Here is a 19,451-nt window from a genome sequence, read left to right as displayed (position 1 = left end):
ATTGGGGGTATTCGGGTCCTTGCCAAAGGTGCGCGGAGACGAACGAAAACAATTCTGCATCTCATCTGAAGCGTTTTGGTACTCGCGTGCAGGTCGCGTCAAGTGCGTCTCTCAAATGCGCCCTTCATCCATGTCGCGCTTGCATGACAACGAATGCCTCGAATACATTCCGAGGCAAACCGAATACCCCAATTTTTGCTACATGTCTGTATCAAGATGGCGGTCGAGTCCCGATTCTCTGTCTTTAATTCTGTGGCTCTCACCCAAATATTCCCTTTAAAGAAAAGGTCATGTTCTAGCTTGTTCTTACCCAATGACCCCACATTTTTTACATTTTTCTCTCACCGAATGCCAAAATCATGCTCTCACCCACTGACCCCATATTTTTCACATTTACCTCTCACCGAATGCCCCTTAGTGTGAAAGTGCCAGCCCTACACCTAAATCCATTTCAAATTGTAGTACCATCTCCCCCGGGTATATATCATGATCTTTAAAATGATATATCACTTGAATTCAAATGATATCCAGACGTGGAGTTATGGTTTGTTAAACTTTGCTATTTTAGCAGAAGGGTACCTTATTTCGGTGCAACATATGTCTCTTTTCCACATTGCTGGTAATAAATGTCAAACGGGCATAATTGGCGGTCACATCAACTCATTTCCAAGTCAACTAGGTTCAGGAATGTCCTCTCATTGTTAATTGTTGGTTAACTCAACACTCGAGCAGGATTTAGCCAAAGCAAACAAAGACTAGAGCTATTTACGAATTCTATACATAGATAGAGGCTTATTATCCTCATCAACAATAGGACCAATGATTGGTTTAAAAGGCGTTTAACTGGCACTGGCAAAATGAAAAACATGCAACACAAACATGAGGTACATATGAATACAACCTTTATGAACACTTTAAATCTTAACTCGGAATAAAATTTGCTGGCTCTACGAGCCGTTTGTGGTGGGTGGTCACATATAGGATCCCTTGACATAGCTTGAATTTCAGACACAAACTAAAACATTGTACGTAAAATTTACCCTAAGGCAAAGGTGCGCCATATGGCAAATCTTTACGGTATTCGCATATAGGTAGTGATTTCAAAATTTCCCAAACCTTTGGTCCTGTAGAGGATTCCAGGGTTTTGAAACGGAACCATTTTGGAATGGAAATGTATCCCCAATACCGGGCAATTTTAATGAACATCTTACAAAAATATACCCTGACGAATCCATTTTAATTAAAATTATTCCAAAGGATCTCAACAGGGTGACTTGGACAATATTCGGCCCGGCAACCACTGATACTTGACCACTCTCCAACTCGAACAATGTAAAGGAAAACGATAGAAACTAGTGTGTATTCAGCCCGCAGACATACATGTTTGACATGTGTTTGGCCCCGTTGTACCCAGCGGCGTGGCAGTAGATAGCTAGACATGATATTTGGGCATGTTTGGCTTCATTCATGCATGGATCCAGATAGCTCTCCGTTTATCCAAAATTACATAGTGCACTTATGTCCACGGCAAATTCACCGTGACCTTTCCAGCCATAAACCCGCTTAGTGAAGATCAAACCGAGATATGCAGTACTAAAGCCAAATTGGTCAAGCTGGGAGATTCCATGTTTGTTGATAGAAAGACAGCTTAGGCTAATAGAAATTGGCACTCCATTCGTGGTAGATAATAATAAAGTTTAAAACATGTAGGCCTAGCCTATGTCCGGCACTAGGGTGATTCTTTGTTGGATTATTTTATTTGATCCTATTTGTGACCTTTTTCCTTTTCTCACAAGTCTGAAACATCGAGTCGTAGTACCGTCCATTCGAACTTGGATGTAAGCTTAAGTGAGTTTAGGCCTACAAGCTACATGTTGACGCAAATTCAAGAAAGTAGAAAACTTGGAAGTATGACTATAATATCCCGGGACTATATCTGCCTCTGTATTTTGCAAATTAAAACAAGAATAGGGCCTACTCTATTAAATAAATACGAAAATGAGAGTAGGCCTATGACTGAATTAATTTAGATGCCAAGCCCAAGACACTGAAACTGATATCGTAAAAGTCACACCGGCGCTTGCACAAAGTTTATGAATGAATCAATGCCGTACAATGGTTTATACTCATCACATGTATATCGCCATGGTCGGGGCGCGTATGTAGGGCTATTTGCATGCTTGTCATGGGTAAAAATCCTGACGTTTGCGGGCCGAATGTGGCAACCCAAAATTTTGCGGTCGACCTGGGAGAAACCGATTTACAATAACTTAGGTGGTCTATCGTGTGCGATACGCTATTTTTGGTCGACCTGGGATTTTTTTTCTCCCAGCTTGACCCAAAACGCAGTACTAAACCATTATAGTAATCGATTGTCCAACCCAAATTTATTACCACGTGATAATATTAATCCAATGAGCGATCGAATTGTCAGCTACGGTCGACTAATCCAATTGATAATGACGCTATTGACATGTACAGGCGGAGCTCCACCAATGTCCACTGACTGAGTTTTGGGATATTTTTCACTGGTTTGCTGTCATTTACTCATCAAGGCGGTCCACCGTTACTATAATGCTAATTATTTAAAGATTGACATGTAGAGAATAAACCATACTTGATTGACAGAAAGTACTAAATTTGTACCTATTACGGTTTCGTGACACCCCTCTTGCAAATGTGACCAAGTCAGGGCGGCCTGATGAAGCGTTGGAATAACACGGGAGTTTGGATATAGATGGTATATTTCTTTCTCATACAAATGTATGGTCCCCCGTTATTAAAGCTTGTACCGGGTTGAAAATTCAGATATAATTCAAACATAGAGAAAGTACTAAAATCATAGCTTTTGTACTTTTTCATATATGACGCTAACTAGTTCATCTCGTATATCTACAACACAGCGCTACCAGTAGGGCTCAATTGCCTATTGTGAGTGCCCCTGTGTTGTGTGTATATAATAACTGCATGATGATACCTGTAGCGGGTTTACGAAATTGTCAAATCACAGGGATTGACTGAAGGCTAAAGCATCTCCTCCCCTCCTCCTCCTCCTCCTTCTCCCCTCCTCCTTCTCCTCCTCCTCCTCCTCCTCCTCCTCCTCCTCCTCCTCCTCCTCCTCCTCCTCCTCCTCCTCCTCCTCCTCCTCCTCCTCCTCCTCCTCATCATCATATTATAGCTAAGCAAAAACAAAAAGATAAAGCAAAGCTATCAAAACAAATTATCATTTGCACTCTTTGTCTAATATTCACCATTTTAGATTACGACATTGGCGGTGTGACTCTTCCGTTTTGTGGCAGGCACCATTGTGCACATCCTCGGTCATCGGACCCATTCAACCACCCTCTAAAATACTGCAAATGTGATTGTGCATGTTTGTCCATCGGAGATTGCTGCCTAGACTTTGACCCTGACATCCACTGTTCCCTAGACAATCCGTCAGACCATACTATCAATGGCGTCAGCATAGAGTATTATGAATGTATCAGAGTACCTGAAAGCAAAATTAAATTATCCGAAAATTACGGCATTATTGTAGTTGGAAAGTGTCCAGATTCATGGACAGATATCAATACTAGATTGAATTGTGAAATTAAACACAATGTTTCGGATATTGTAGGACAAATTCAAGTTCATGATTCAGACAAAGCAGTCTATAAGAACATATATTGCGCATTATTTCACTGAAAATCCATCGACGATGTTACATTTTGGACGGTGAAAATTAAATATTACTATCATGATAGTGGTCGCGGACCAGGAGTGTTTTATCCTGAACTAGGGATAGATGAGCCTGGAGATACGTTTGAGAACTTCGAAGTAAACTGGCCCGATGAATCCGTCAGACCTCGAAGTTGTCGTTTTGGATTCATCGAATTTTGTCCATCTGATTTCGAGGATACGAAGATCATTTCTGCCTGTCAATCTTACTTCGCTCCCATCTACTTCAGTGATACAAACTATCCAGCACCGTATAAAAACCCACATTGTCCATTGTGTAACGGAGTACCTGAAAATTTGTTAACGGAGTACTGTAATTACAACCCCCTCGCATGCGATACTATCGATAGAATTTGTCAAGGTGGAGATGGATTCTTAACCGTAGAAGTTTTGTTCAACTTCAATGATTTGCAAAATGACGCCTTCGGTGTCCCTAACTCATGCCCAGACGATGATGTCTATGATCCATTTTTAAAGCAATGCAGAAGTCTTTCTTGCCCTCCAGAATTTATTCTGGTCGATAATAGCTGCACCCCTCTCAACCCTCCTGATCCTAAGATAACCAAAACTGAAGTAACAGGCTTAAATTGTCTGTTGGATTTCATTGGATTCAAATCATCTTCAGAAACAGGAGCTACACAAATAATCACCACTGAAATGCGCCAGGAGAGTATAAATTGCGTAGCTGAGAATATAGGGTGCGTTGTATCAGAAACATCCACCGTCTCCCTTGCGTTTCTCTTTCAGGAAGATACGGAATTATCGAACTTTGTGAATAAGATAGATTTGCTGTTAGAAAATCTTACTGAGTCAACGACTATTTGTAACGTTACAAATGTTGCAACTTACATCAGCTATTCGGATAGATATGCTCTTCCGCTTCATTGCAATTAATTCGCAAGTAATGCAAGTGAAATATTCAACATTACCGATAAACTGGTATTGTCTTACGCTCAATATGATTTCAACACAAAAAATATTAGTGCTGCGTCCACCCGCCCGTCCAGATCATGTTTGATAAATACTGTACTCAATTGTACTGTAATGGTATCACTCAACCAATCAGATTACCACATGATGACTAATGACAACAGTATCTTCATATTGGCGGCAAATGAAACGCTCACAAAAGATCAATATCTCCTTCTGGCAGATGGTACCACCCTTATCTGTTTCTCCGCAATGTCACCAGCACGCGTCACTCGAAGTGCCTTGGACATAACTACTGCAGTGTGTGGATGGCTTTCAGTTATTGCCCTTACAGCTACTCTAATAACTTATCTCGTGTTTACATCTTTAAGGAACCTTGCTGGTAAGGCTGTCATGAACCTCGCCATTGCCTTATTATTCGGATATCTCGGTCTTCAACTTGCGGGATTCTTTCTGATTAGTGACGAAGCATGCGCAGCTTGGGCTGTAGTGACACACTTCTTCTGGATTGCCGCATTTACATGGATGATGTTATTTGCGTTCAATATCGCCAGAACATTCTCAAGGCGAGGTGTATCCGCTCGACGCACTTCCGGTGGAAGTTCGTTTTGGAAATATTTTTTTATCGGCTGGGCAATTCCAGCAGTTGTCATCGCGGTGTGTATCGGGATGCACTTCTCCAACTGTACACCTATGACTTTTCATTATGGAAGCTTGGAAGAAAACATCTGCTTTCTACGGAGTTTAAAGGCAGTTTTATTTGCATTTACTGTGCCTATAAGTGTCCTATTGTTCCTGAGTATATCTTTCTTCATTTTGATGGCAGTCCATTTACGGCGGCAGCATAGTGCTGGCAAGCTGGCACGAACGGGTGGAGCTGTAGACGAGATTGCATATGAAGTTTCTATATATTTGCGGGTAAGAATAACTATCATCATTCAAGTTAGCTATTATTGCGATGAAGTTAAATTTCAGTAGGCATGGCATTGTGTTGTGTATGTCCAAATGTAATAAGATAACAATAAGCGTTTGATCGTTTTACCACTGTAATCAAACACTTTGCTATTCAGCCGAGCTGCGTGAGAAAGAAATATATTTGGCGGCAAATTTTAATTTATAGGCTAAATATGATGCAGTTGGACGATGATTACGAGGAACGCAAAAGGAATATGAAAATCGGATGGTATAGGGTGATTTGGGGATGATTTGGGTGCAAAATTCGAAAAAAATGACGTCATTTAGAGTTTGCCTTGATCCCCACACCCAGTGCAACATCAAGAAGGTCGATCAATTCCAAGAAGTAGTGCGCGATTCGTCCCCAGCAAGTATGATCGTAGGACCAGGGTCACATCACTTCTTAGTGATCTCAAATGACCGTCACTCCAATCTAGACGTTGCCGACCAAGCCACAATCTCCACCATGCTGTACAGAATAAGGTACAAGTTGGTCGACATCAGCTTCCAGACTTACTTGGCTTCCTTCTTCCCACATACCAGTAGGGAATGGAACGCCCTTAGGAAGGACCCAGGAGACTTCACCTCGCTTGATGCCTTTAAGGCAGCATTGAGCGAAGTCTCCACGTAACCAGCAAGCATCCTTCTTTTTATTGCACGCCACCATTGTATATATTTGCACCTGATTCTACCTGCAGCCACATTCGTCATCGCAGGTACACGCAACTGCAGTGTGGAACTATTCAGTTGCTGAAGTACACACTTTGAAAAAAGAAGAAGGGTCTAACCTGAAAGCATAGAGAGGCGCTGCCATTGAGGCAATGTGAACATGGTGAAGAATGTGGCATTTTCCTTTTTTGAGAGGTCTCTAGTGACAGAATTAAACTCGGGAAGTCCAATATCAACCATTTTAAGTTGGTAAACATCACAAGCAAATATACCTGAATTGGATATCTAAAGATATCCAAAAAGGGCACTTGAGCTGCAAATGAACTCAATTAAATAACCAATATTTGGATAGTTTGAAAATGGTGTCAACTTTAATATCAGAATAATTGTCCAAATTTCCTCTTTTCAAGTGTTTTCCTCACGATAATACTTGTGAGAGATACGATGGTTCAAAATGGTAAATGGACTTTTGGGACACCCATATGAAACTCAAGAATCTAAGCTAACAGATGCAGAGGCATTATTGTCTTATTTATTATAATATCATATAATTGTTGAAAAAAGATTACCTTGAAATTGTTTCAGGATTATTTCGCTCTAATGAAAATTTTCACCGAAAAGATCGCCTCGCATTAACCCAATAGTATTATACTTAATGGTATATTTGCTTTCCTTTTGATTACCGCACTTAATTATCCGAATGGCCATACATTCCATCAACAATTGTGGTTTCCATGCAAACAAGCGTATAAATTATTATTGATTAGTGCGCCTTCGGAACCTTTTACTGATTTCTAAGCAAACAAACGCCCATAATGAATATGTTTGCCCGATGTAATTTTTATTTATTTAAAAACTCCATTATTGTTTTATGTTGTATTAAGCCACTAATTAATACACTTAATGCCATTGCTTCATTTTGCTATGATTACTTAAGTAATAATTATTGTAGTAATCAGCATCGAAGACAGTGGTTGCGATAAAGTTTCAACTCGAATCGCGGGCCTTCACCAAAATGTCGCACTACCCCGGCGCAATTATGCTAATCAAGTTAATTATGTAAAATTATTGATTTCTATGCAACAGATACCAACACTTGCGTGGGTCGATTGCTGAGACGAATATACTCGTTTCAATGATCAATGTTTTTAAAATTTTACCAAATGGACTATCAAAACACGCGTACGTCATACTATTAAAAATAAAATCCACACATATAATTGTTGTTGTTGTTTATTCGGATCCGGTAGAGTAGTTCTGGAGTAGGCTTCATAGTTTTAACTTAAAAGTCGCTTTGTTGAGCGTCAGCCAATTAAATGCATGGATTCTCCTGTAGCTCGATGTTACGATCAAGTTGATTTGCTTATGGTCTAATGGGTAAACGCTCGTCAAGCTATGGAAGTTCAGCTTCATGGTCACCCATTACTATAACTTAGTGCAATGACGTAATTTCTAGTCAACGTTCCAGGTCATTAAAGATGACAAATTTCCGTAATATGCGACCTTGATCTATTGATACCAATAACGTGGACACTAAGCACCATTGTTGCATGAAACTGACTTATAGTTCAGTATTTTACTATTACTGGTAGTATAATACTTACTATACGAACAGTGTGTTGTTACCTATGTATTGCTCTATATTCGAATCCTATTAACTTCATCAAATTTGAGGCTGATGTACTGATTTATATCATTTTTGCGACGATGTTGCTGAGTGACGATCCAAAGTGTCGGAGATTTTTGTTAGTCAATCTGCGTTCAGTGTTTTTGTTGGTATCACTAGGGTTTGGTATTCACGCTCAGTTCGATTCAGGTATGTAATCTGTTGCCTGTTTGTCTATGTACAGTCGAATCCCTAATAAAAAATAACTTCATCAGTTCTGATCAGAGAAGATGTATTAGGACTTGTCTTGCATATTCTCTCTCCTTGTTCTGTGGGAGCACGTGTGGCCGAGTGGATAAGGCGCCCGACTCATAATACATAGGTTGCGAATTCGAGCCCCGCTCGTGCCAACGTGTTGTGTCCTTGGGCAAGGCACTTTATCCTCATTGCCTACTGGGGGATGGGGTTGGGTTGGATTGGATGTTTGAATAGTTGTTTGTTTCACTGTTGCAATATTGGCGCTGATTAAGCTGCTGCCTGCAAATTGCATTGTGCCTGCTTAAGTGTGTTTGATGTACAATTCTAGCAATTTGACCTGCGGGTCACTATTTGAGTTTGAAATAAAACCTTCCTTTAAAATTTTATCCCCAGCAACTACAAAACATTATACATTGACAATAATGCAGGGGTATTATTTGTTTTTTCGGTAACATAGTTAAGATGATCAAAGTAAGACGGTATCAGATTAATGTAATTAAAATACCATTGACATTTAACAGAGAAAATGTCAAGTTTTTCCAAAACGCAAAATATAACCTATTTAAAAAACGTTTTGTCTTTGCTGGGTCATTAATATCTGGAATTATTATATTGTCTATGCTTACATATCGTTATGAATACGGCAGACGGCCGAATCCGGATTCGTCTTTTGGTAAGTTTATTTTACGAATGCATTACATTTGAATTAGAGAACAAGGGATCAATGCTGTACATGATAGAGGGCAGCATATCAATTTTTTTAACGGAGACCAGATGATAACAGCATAATAAGTAATCAAAAGAGGGCGGCATACAAGGTTAGTTGACGGTGCATCACAGTACGGTCACCGACGGCAACCGTTAAAAAATCCATATGCTATAGATATAGCATTGATCCCTTGTTCTCGAATTCAAATGTATTCATAACGATATATCCGGAGAGGACACGGCTTTCAGTAGAGGCTTATCGGCATAAAATGTTATTTTTATAGATAAAAAAGGGGGTGTTGTTGGGTATAACAAAATGAAAAAAATGGATTATTGGGTATATCATAAAAAAGGATCATTTGGTAATTATATTTTGAAAAATGGGTCATCGGCAAGAAAATTGTAAACACAAATTCAGCAAAATTCTATTTTTTGTTCTAAATTTGCTAAATTTACAATTCAAAAGAATCAAGAGTACTTCAAAGTTTCCTCAATATTTTATGGCATTTCTCAAGTACAATTTCATCAAACTCTAGACTTGATGAATTAGAAACAATAACGTGTGCTTTATTCCCTCTTTCTCTCTTCACTTAAATATAAATTGTTTTTGGCAAAACAAACATAAGCAAAGCAAAGCAAACAAAGAAAACATTTGTTTTTGAAGTAATATGCATAATTTGATGATGTTAAGTTCAACTAGCTTTTTGACACATTTGCACACTGGCAAAGAAAAAAGAACCTGTATGAGTGCGAACAATTTCCGCCTGGTCAACCTCCAATCACCATATTGTTTCCCATGCAGTCTCTTATCCGTCCATGATCATGGTCCAAGGCAATGAACTAATGACGTCAATGTGACTCGTTCCCGGGCTCGTTCCTACAAAACCCGGAACATGTCTATAGTCAGCGCAATAATTAAGGTAAAGTTTGATCGGCTTATAATTGGCGAAAATTATTCGGTTTTTGTTACTGCGCGAGTCAATAAAGCCTCATAGATCTTTGTATGCATGACATAGTAGTATCACCAGTAGTCACTTTTGCCCATGCAGGAAAGAACAACTTCTTCCCTGTTTTATGCTAAAACGTTCCTTTATGCTAAAATGTTCCTTTGTTTCCCTCCAAATCAATATTTTTGAAAGGACATAACGCCAAGGAACTGACTACATGTATGGTAATGATATACCCATATGGATTATAATTCTTCCCCATATGACACTTGATGAATTCACCTATCCTGATATCCTGACCATCTATTTTATTCCCAAAAAGGTTTAAGATAAATACGAAATTGAATTCTGCGTCATCTAAAACCTGTTCAAATACTCTAATATCATTGTCATATCTACTTCAGAAGCCAAAATATACATAATATTAGGCCTATATCATGTGGTGATGGCCATGTCGGCGGCCATCTTGGATTCCTGTGTGAATGAAGATATCAGTGTTTTACATTAGTACAAATTTGAATTCTTTAACCTCTGAAATATTCAAGGACACTAACATCATCATCATCATCATATCCGTTTCAGATGCGGAGATATATCTTATCATATGCGGTGGCGGCCATTTTGGCGGCCATCTTGGATTCCAGTGTAAATGAAGACACCAGTGTGTTAGATCTGTACAAATATGAGTTCTCTGACCTCTTAAACCTATTCAAATACACTAGAATCATCATCATATCTGCTTCAGAAGCGGAGATATATCTATTCATATGTGCTGGTGGCCATTTTGGCGGCCATCTTGGATTACAGTGTGAATTAAGACATCAGTGTGTTAGACTTGTGCAAATTTGAATTCCCTGACCTCTTAAACCTATTCAAAGACATTAAAATCATCATCATATCTGCTTCAGAAGTTGAGATACAGCTAATTATATGTTGTGGCAGGCATTTTGGCGGCCATCTTGGATAAAAAGAATTCCCCAGAGTGGATTTTCTTGGATTTTGGATATTATGCTCTATGATACATTCTGCTTGTCTGGTGCAAAAATCAGCTTTGTAACAATTTTGTCCGGGTCAAAATCTCCAACGACCATACTAAGTGGTGAATGGCTAATTTATGCGTGACTTTAATTTAAAACAAAAGGAACAAAAGAAAACTGAAACAAAAGAACTGGCAAATAAAATGAGAGTTACGAAAAGTACAGAGAAGTACAAACTGAAATAAAAACTGCTTTAAATAAAGCTTCATTGAAGAAACTCTCTTTTGCGTCTTGTATAGGCCAGTTTGTAACTTTTGAAACTGGACCTTCGTCTATTCAATTGCTTGTAACTTTACTTCTTGAGGTCACATTGGATTCAATGTGGTGTCATAATGTGCAGGAAAATAGTGCATCTATTGCAATAACAAATTTACCCCATTATGGTTCAGTTTTGAAATTGTGATTATTTTTCCAAGCATAACGATACTTTTTTGGCGCAGTATAGAATAAATAGAAATATAGAATGATGCAGAAGTAACCAAGTTATAAAACTGATACCGATAGAAGGTACAGATTCAAAACTGCATCCCTTTGATTTGGTTATGTTCAACGTACAGTTTGTCAAATTCTTTTTTTAAAACAATATAGCAATGTGTGTATATGTATAAGGCCTTGAACCCTAACTCGTAAGCATCTTACAAAATCTTATAAAGGAAACCACTGCACATCCATGCATTGCACGTGTCGGGCATGATGCAATCAGCCTAAGTCATATATACCCTGTATACTTAGGGAATCGCTGGCCGGGCCAGTCAAACACCCGTAGCTACAAGTCGGTGTGCATGGCACCCGAGGGGTCTAAGGTTCGAATCACAGGGGTGCCAAGTCAAACATTTGTTCATCTTCTCTTCTTTTTCGTTTTTCCTTTCCGTTCTGATTGCCAAAAACCACGTTTAGCGTTAAGGTTAATGAATGAAGTCAATAAACTCCTTATTTCACCTTGATCGTGTATCTTCCTTTGGGTATATATAAAATGCATTTTAGAAGGGGTGCCTAAAAATTCGTCATCTGGTCATAGGTCACGCCTCCTCTAAAATATCAAATTGCTCTGCTCAAGTTGTAACATAACTAATATTTTTCCACTGGAAGGAATTAAAAGTCAATATGTAGGTGTCGTCTAAGATGCCTTGGTTATACGGTATGAGCCCAAATTGATCAAAGGTCAACAAACTTTTCTATAGGCTTTTTAATATGCTCCGATTTCAACGATTATGTTCTGAAATTGTCATTACACGGGAATTAATAACTGTACATGTATTGTTTGACAGATACGTGGCTGGATTTCAGGGAGATAAGAGGTCAAAGGTCAACCACCATGCAACTTACATACCCTATTTGATGCAGCATTTGATAGCTTTTTTACTCTTTTGCTACTTTGCTACTTATCACTCTTTTGCTACTTAGCTCTATTCATACCATTGATGTAAAGTTTACTAAATGTTTCTAAATGTTTCTCCCTGTAAATTGTATTATGTTTGTAGGATACCAAGCACTTGAATGGCGATTAACAGGGGGAATGGTGCCCAATGAAGGAAGACTAGAAGTCCGCATTCAAGGCTCTGATCCAAACGTATGGCATACGATTTGTGCCGATACGTTGTCAGATAACTATCTACCACTAGTATGCGACGCTATAGGGTTTCCATATCCTTCTCTACCATGTTCTATGAAAATAGAACCTACTGCGGATCTACCTCTGAGTAACCTGGGACAGATACTGTCCGTGTTTGCTCTGTGTCCCATCACAGGGCGGAGTTTTGATGATTGCGTATTTGTTAACTTGTTAAATGCGACAGAATCATACTCCCATGCCAATGATGTTTGGATAAGATGTTTAGCAGGTAAGATATGATAGGATGATCATTATGATATGGTAGAGAGATTTCAATGTTCCATACGCCGTACGTGCGTTCACACGTGCGTTCATAACGCATGCGCGTATTTTGAGGGGGCGAGCAGGGGACGGCAAAGAGAAGGGGCGTCTGAATATAAAGGGACGACAAGAAGAATAATTCAAGAAAAAAAGGCGGGACTGATGGGCGACAAGAAGAGTTATCGAGGAAAAAGGGCGAAAAATGAATGAAAACTAATGAAACTATACATTTTTTACCGTCAACAGGGCAACAGCATGAAGCGGTATAGGTAATGAGGGGGTCTAACACCTGAAAATTTGTACTTTAAAATATTGGTGAAATTTTTTTTTCTTTCACACCATACAGATGCAGCTGATATTGAAGTTCGTTTGGTAGATGGCCTTTATCCTGGAGATGGCTATGTCCAGACCAGGTGCCCATACTCCGGAAACTGGACAACATTCTGTTCCTCAGATTGGGACCCACGTGACGCTGATGTAGTATGCAAGCAACTTGGCTTCCCATATGCGTATGGAACCGATCCACAGGGATCGGTTACCACAGACTTAGGAGATGTTGTCATCAATAATGTCTATTGCAGTGGAGACGAGAAGTCGATTGGAGAATGCCGATTGGAGAACGCATCTCCGGACTGTTTTTATGCACGCCCTGGCGTAGAATGCACAGAATGTGAGTTGAGAAAACAGTTTCAAGTGTCGGATCACAAATGAAGACCTGAGCGCAAGAAGACCGTTAGTCCACTTGGTCCCTCAACATGTATACACTAAAGTTGCGTATAGTTTCGTATAGTTTGGTAATGTTTTATACATGTTCAGGGGCCAAAACAAATTTTTCACAACCTTTCATGATGTTTTCACCCTGGAACATGTATTAAACATTTTAAAACCCTAAGAAACTATACGTAACGTTAGTGTATGTTGAGGGGCCAAGTGGAATTACGGTATTCTTGCGCTCAGGTCTTCAAATGTAGCATCTTACATCATTTTCCTCCTGTTATGTTTCTCTATCTCCCTCTTACCCTCCTCCCCGTCCTCATCTTCATTATCCTTATTATCATCATTACCATCCATCATCAAATAGTAAATCCAGATCTGTAATTAAAATTCTAAATTTCATAGTTTTTACTGCCACGATCACAAACGTATCCATCATCATCATCATCATCAAAATGATGAATATTTTAAATATGGACACACTTTGCCGCAGAAAATCCAGCTGTGTTTCTTATTTTGTGTCCTTATACCTCCATTCACCGCACCCACTGCCGGATGTAGCCTCCTCAAGTAGCTTCCATTACTTTCCATTAATACTTCTGTTCATTATATATATATATATATATATATATATGATTTCAATTAGATTCACAATACGATGAGCCTCCAGCGGCAGCTGGGGAAAGGCCAAACTACGCAGTGTATCATAACATCCAAAGCCCGCGTAATACGAATAGAAAACAGGAAAATGTCATTGTGTGTTTAAATGTCAATGTGATTATGTTACATGCAAATATACCATGATGCAGTCATGTCTACAGTAGAATTCACCACGACCTTTGCAGGGCTTAAACCCCATTAAAAGCTATTAAACCAAGATTAAACCACTCATTGAAAACAGCTCAACTGATTAAATCAGATCTTCTCTGGTTGTGCACATGTGTCTGTTTTACATGTGCGGTATCGCAATGAGCGGGTATTATAGTTTCAGTTGGGTAACCGATTATAAAGGAAATTCAAGGTAACAATGGTATGTGGACCTTTGTTCACGAAATGAGACAATGGTCTGCTTATTGTTAACCAGCATTCTTGAAAATGAGCAACATAATGATTGTTGACTTAACACGGTTTGGAAATAATTTCTTCATATTTTTTGGTGTTATCTGTCGTTTACATATCCTTCCTAAAACACAAAAGTGCGAATACTTCCAAACACCTAAATTAGCTAAAAATTTAGGACATGTTACAAAACTATATTTTCTAGAATTTCATAGAATACTTTAAATATAGCTTGTACCGTTTTTTGTGGCATCCTTCAGAACTGAGCCGTCCGTTACCAATATTTTCGGTCAAATCTATATCTCCATTCAATTAACACGAGGAGTTGGCTAGCTATGAGCTATGAGCTAGCTATGCCTTGCCCTCACTCATATTTTACCAAAGTGCGACTATTTCTGAACATCCAACCTAGCTGTAATGTTAGGTCATGTTAGAGAAATTTATTTGCTAGAAGTTTGGTGAATACTTTAAATATTGGCCGGTTATTTTTCACACAGTGATGTTAACTAGGCAACTTCTAACATACACTATTGGTAAAGGTCGCGCGTCAATGGTGAGAGCACTGTGTATTGTGTATAGGAAAACGGACAGTAACTGCAGTATGCACTAAATAGTATGCAATAATTGTAGTAGGTCCACTTTCGATCTATTAATCACACGGAATCCTCCGTGGTGCTGTTTTCTGCATTATTATTATCACATTCGTGTAAAAAATCGAATGGTGGCTAGGAAGGCGATATCGACCCTGGAGGTCAAAAATTGACTAGCAAGAGCAACTGTTGGCGGTGCATTGTATTGTGAATCACGAGAATGAATCAACAATAAACATCCTAACATTGATTTGTACAAGTGTGTTGCGGTACTATCCGACTATAGCGAAGCGAAGATATCAACAATAATGATTTTGTTCCTGTTGTCTATATCCACCATTTTAGATTATGACGCTGGCGGCGTGGCTCTTCCAATTTGTGGCAATTACCATTGCGCACATTCTTTGTCTTCCCACCTATTCAACAACCCACGAGAATACTGCAAGTGTGACTGCGCATGTTTGTTCATGGGCGACTGTTGCCCGGATTTTGATACGGATGCCCACTGTTCACTGGACAATCCGTCAGACCATACCATCAATGGCGTCAACATAGGGTATTATGAATGCATCGGACTACCTGGACACGAACGAAACAATAACGGTCTTGTTTTAGTTGGAAAGTGTCCAGATTCATGGAAGGATATCAACACTAGACTGAATTGTGAAATTAAGCGCGATGTCTCGGATATTGTAGGACTAATTCCAGTTCATGATTCAGACAAAGTTGTATATAAGAATATATATTGCGCATTATGTCACGGAAAGTCCATGGAAGATGTCACATTTTGGACGGTGACCACTGAATATGACCCAACTCGCGGTACTGGAGTTATTGATCCTGAACTAGGAATATTTGTGCCTGGAGGTTACTTTGTCGGTTACAAAGTAGAATGGCCTGATGAATCCGTCAGACCTCGAAGTTGTCCTTCTAGCTTCATCGAAAGTTGTCCTTCTGATTTCAAGGACGCGAAGATCATATCTGCTTGTCAATCTTACTTCGCTCCCGTCTACTTCAGTCAATTCCTGTATCCAGAATACCCAAACCCATATAGAAACCCACATTGTGCATTGTGTAATGGAGTACCAGAAAATCTTTTTACGGTGTACTGTAACGGACAATGTGTCCCCGTAAGATGTCCCGCTGATGCCCCAGAGGATAGATGCTCCCCTGTGGCATGTCCAAGAGGTGACTATTTCTTAACCGTGGAAGCTTTGTTCAGCTTCAATGATTTACAAAACGACGCTTTCGGTGACCCGAACTCATGTCCAGATGATGATGTCTACGATCCATTTTTAAAGCAATGCAGAAGTCTTTCTTGTCCTCCGGATTTTGTTCTGGTCGATAACAGCTGTACACCTCTCAACCCTCCTGATCCTAAGATCACCGAAACTGAAGTAACAGGCACAGATATATCAATTAATGGCTTAAATTGTCTGTTGGATATCATTGGATTCAAATCCTCTTCAGAAACAGGAGCTACACAAATCATCACCACTGAAATGCGCCATGAGATTATAAATTGCGTAGCGGAGAATATAGGGTGCGTTGTATCAGACACATCAACCGTCTTCCTTGCGTTTCTATTTCAGGAAGATCCAGAATTGTCTAACTTTGTGAATAAGATAGATTTGGTGTTAGAAAATCTTACTGAGTCGACGACTATTTGTAACGTTACAAATGTTGCAACTTACATCAGCTATTCGGACCAATATGCTCTTCCGTCTCATTGCGGGACATTCACAAGCAATTCAAGTGAAATATTTAACATAACGAATAAGAAGGTATTGTCTTACGCGCAATTTGATTTCAATACAACAGACGTTAATGCCACGTCTGAACGCCCTTCCAGCTCATGTTTGATCAATACAAAACTGAATTGCAGTATTATAGTATCACTCAACCAGTCAGATTACACTATGAGGACGTCATCAAATGACAACAGCATCTTCATATTGGCGTCAAATGAAACGCTTTCAAGAGAACAATATCTGCTTCTTGCAGACGGTACTATCCTTATTTGTTCCACCACAACGTTGCCACCAGCAAGCGTCAGTCGAAGTGCCTTGGACATCACTGCTGCTGTATGTGGATGGCTTTCAGTTATTGCCCTTATAGCTACTCTAATAACTTATCTCATATTTACTTCTTTAAGGAACCTTGCTGGTAAGGCTGTCATGAACCTCGTCATTGCCTTATTATTTGGATATCTCGGTCTTCAACTAGCGGGATTCTTTTTGATTAGTAGCGAAGCATGCGCAGTTTGGGCTGTAGTTACACACTTCTTCTGGATTGCCGCATTTACTTGGATGATGTTATTTGCGTTCAATATCGCCAGAACGTTCTCAAGGCGAGGCGTATCCGCTCGACGCACATCCGACGGAAGTTCATTTTGGAAATATTTTTTTATTGGCTGGGCAATTCCAACCGTTGTTATCGCGGTGTGTATTGGGATGCACTTCTGCAACTGCACACCTATGACATTTCATTATGGAAGCTTGAAGAAAACATCTGCTTTCTACGGAGTTCAAAGGCAGTTTTATTTGCATTTGTAGTGCCCATAAGTGTCCTGTTGTTCCTGAGTATTACTTTCTTCATTTTGATGGCAGTCCATTTGCGGAGGCAACGTAGTGCTAGCAAGCTGGCACGAACGGGTGGAGCTGTTGAAGAGATTTCATATGAAGTTTCTATCTACTTAAGGGTAAGATTTATTAAATTAGAGTAGGCATGTTAGGGTGCAACGTAAAATAGATAAAATCACCACTTCACTAAACAGCTGTTCACCAGAAAAAAATGAGTGGCTTCAAATTTGATTGATCTATTTGATGTTTCACATGAGGAATTATATTTGATATTTTTGAGAAATAAATATCGGGTGGTAGAGTCATTGGTTAAAAATGTTAAAATAACAATTACAAAATAATTAGAAATTCAGCTATTTAGTGTTGGCTACGTCCTCCACTGTGGCCGCCCCGGTGCGCGAAGTGCAATAGTAGAGAGGGGGGGGGGGGTTGAGCTGGAAGGAGATGTCCCCATCCCATGATAAACGTAGAAGGTTTTAAAATACATGAATTTTTCATGAATGTTATCTTTTTCGGAGCTTAGAATATTTGCGTACACTCCTCAAAATGGTGGTCCGTCCTCTCTCTTTCCAGGTTCCGGAGCGAATGTTTCTGCGCTATATATCTAGAATGTTGGGAGACAATTTGTAGTTTGAACTTTAAAATTCGTAAAGCTATATAAGTAAGAAATAACTCGGAATCTCTTTTCTTTTAATAGTTAAGCGCTGTCATCGGAGCGACCTGGATCTTCGCATACTTGTACATTCTCATACCAGGCAGTGTTGTTGTAAGTTACATCTACATCATCTTGAACTCTCTCCAAGGAGTCTTTATCTTCTTAGCCTTTGGGTTTACAAGTCGTGTGCGGACTATGTGGAGGAACAAATTCCAAGAGATGACTTCAAGTACCGGTACCAAATCAACGGGGACTTCCACAGGAAAAAGTGTCCCTATGAAAAAGACTGCTAGCAAAGAAGTACTCAACACGGACGCGTCAAACACATCAGTCAATTTAGATACTAGTAATCATGGTAACACAGTTCTGTAAATTTGTGAAACTGGTTATGTGTCATGAATCATGATAATAATTCGTCGGTCGCAACACATAGTGGCGTACGGTGATTTTGGTCATTTTTATGAAAATTTGCCCAACAGTTTTATATATCAAGTTCTTCAAGTATACCAAGTACGAAAACTCAACTATACTTAATTAATAATAACGTTAATTAATTAATTGACTTATCTTAACAAACCCGTAAGAATCCAATATCTTCCGTTTCACAAACTGACGTACGATCAACATACGCCATTATGTGAAACGGCGAAAATCGGATCTGATGACATTTACGCACATAATCCGTCAATAATGTGGCGTACGCTTCAGAAACAAGCCGAAAACCCCAAATCTTCCGTTTCACATAGTGGCGTACGTGCGACTTACGCTTCAAAAACCTGCTGAAACCCCCAAATCTTCCGTTTCACATAGTGGCGTATAAGTTTAAAGCTAGATATATCCTGTAAAAGTTATTCCTTTTTAACTATTTAAGTTACAGTTTAATAGTTTAATCCTTTAATTTCAATTTCAAATGTAATCGGTCCACTGAGAGATAATATTGGAGGAGTACTGACTACCGTAAACGTTCGCCTAATGGCGGTATGGAGTTCATGGAAATGAGAGAGCGCCATCCCTGTAAAAGCCGACTATTATCACTGATCATTAAGGGTACGTGTAGTTAAAGGATGAAACCTATCGACACATACAATTATGAGCAAGATCGAACAAACTTGTTCATGATAATGCGGTAATCATTCACCTGATACGTTG

At 39.3% G+C, this 19,451-nt stretch overlaps 1 protein-coding gene across 1 annotated transcript; it reads left to right on the top strand.

The window, feature by feature from the left end:
* The first annotated feature begins 5,922 nt into the window (after positions 1-5,922).
* Positions 5,923-18,460, top strand: LOC140150631 (uncharacterized). The gene is made up of 5 exons (XM_072172691.1): positions 5,923-8,089; positions 12,311-12,670; positions 13,049-13,372; positions 15,411-17,766; positions 18,345-18,460. The coding sequence occupies exons 1-4, from the start codon at positions 7,981-7,983 to the stop codon at positions 17,618-17,620; spliced, it is 3,003 nt and encodes a 1,000-aa protein (XP_072028792.1). The 5' UTR covers positions 5,923-7,980; the 3' UTR covers positions 17,621-17,766; positions 18,345-18,460.
* Positions 18,461-19,451: the final 991 nt, after the last annotated feature.

This window comes from Amphiura filiformis, chromosome 4 (assembly GCF_039555335.1).
Source record: "Amphiura filiformis chromosome 4, Afil_fr2py, whole genome shotgun sequence".
Taxonomy (NCBI): domain Eukaryota; kingdom Metazoa; phylum Echinodermata; class Ophiuroidea; order Amphilepidida; family Amphiuridae; genus Amphiura; species Amphiura filiformis.
Note: the sequence above shows the minus strand (reverse complement) of the source record. Positions and strands in the feature narration are given on the sequence as shown.

Coding starts and splice junctions, on each gene's coding strand:
- LOC140150631 (XM_072172691.1), top strand. CDS start 7,981: ATGTTGCTGAGTGACGATCCAAAGTGTCGGAGATTTTTGTTAGTCAAT. Junction 8,090..12,310: donor TCACGCTCAGTTCGATTCAG/GTATGTAATCTG, acceptor TTATGTTTGTAG/GATACCAAGCACTTGAATGG. Junction 13,373..15,410: donor TGGCGTAGAATGCACAGAAT/GTGAGTTGAGAA, acceptor CCACCATTTTAG/ATTATGACGCTGGCGGCGTG.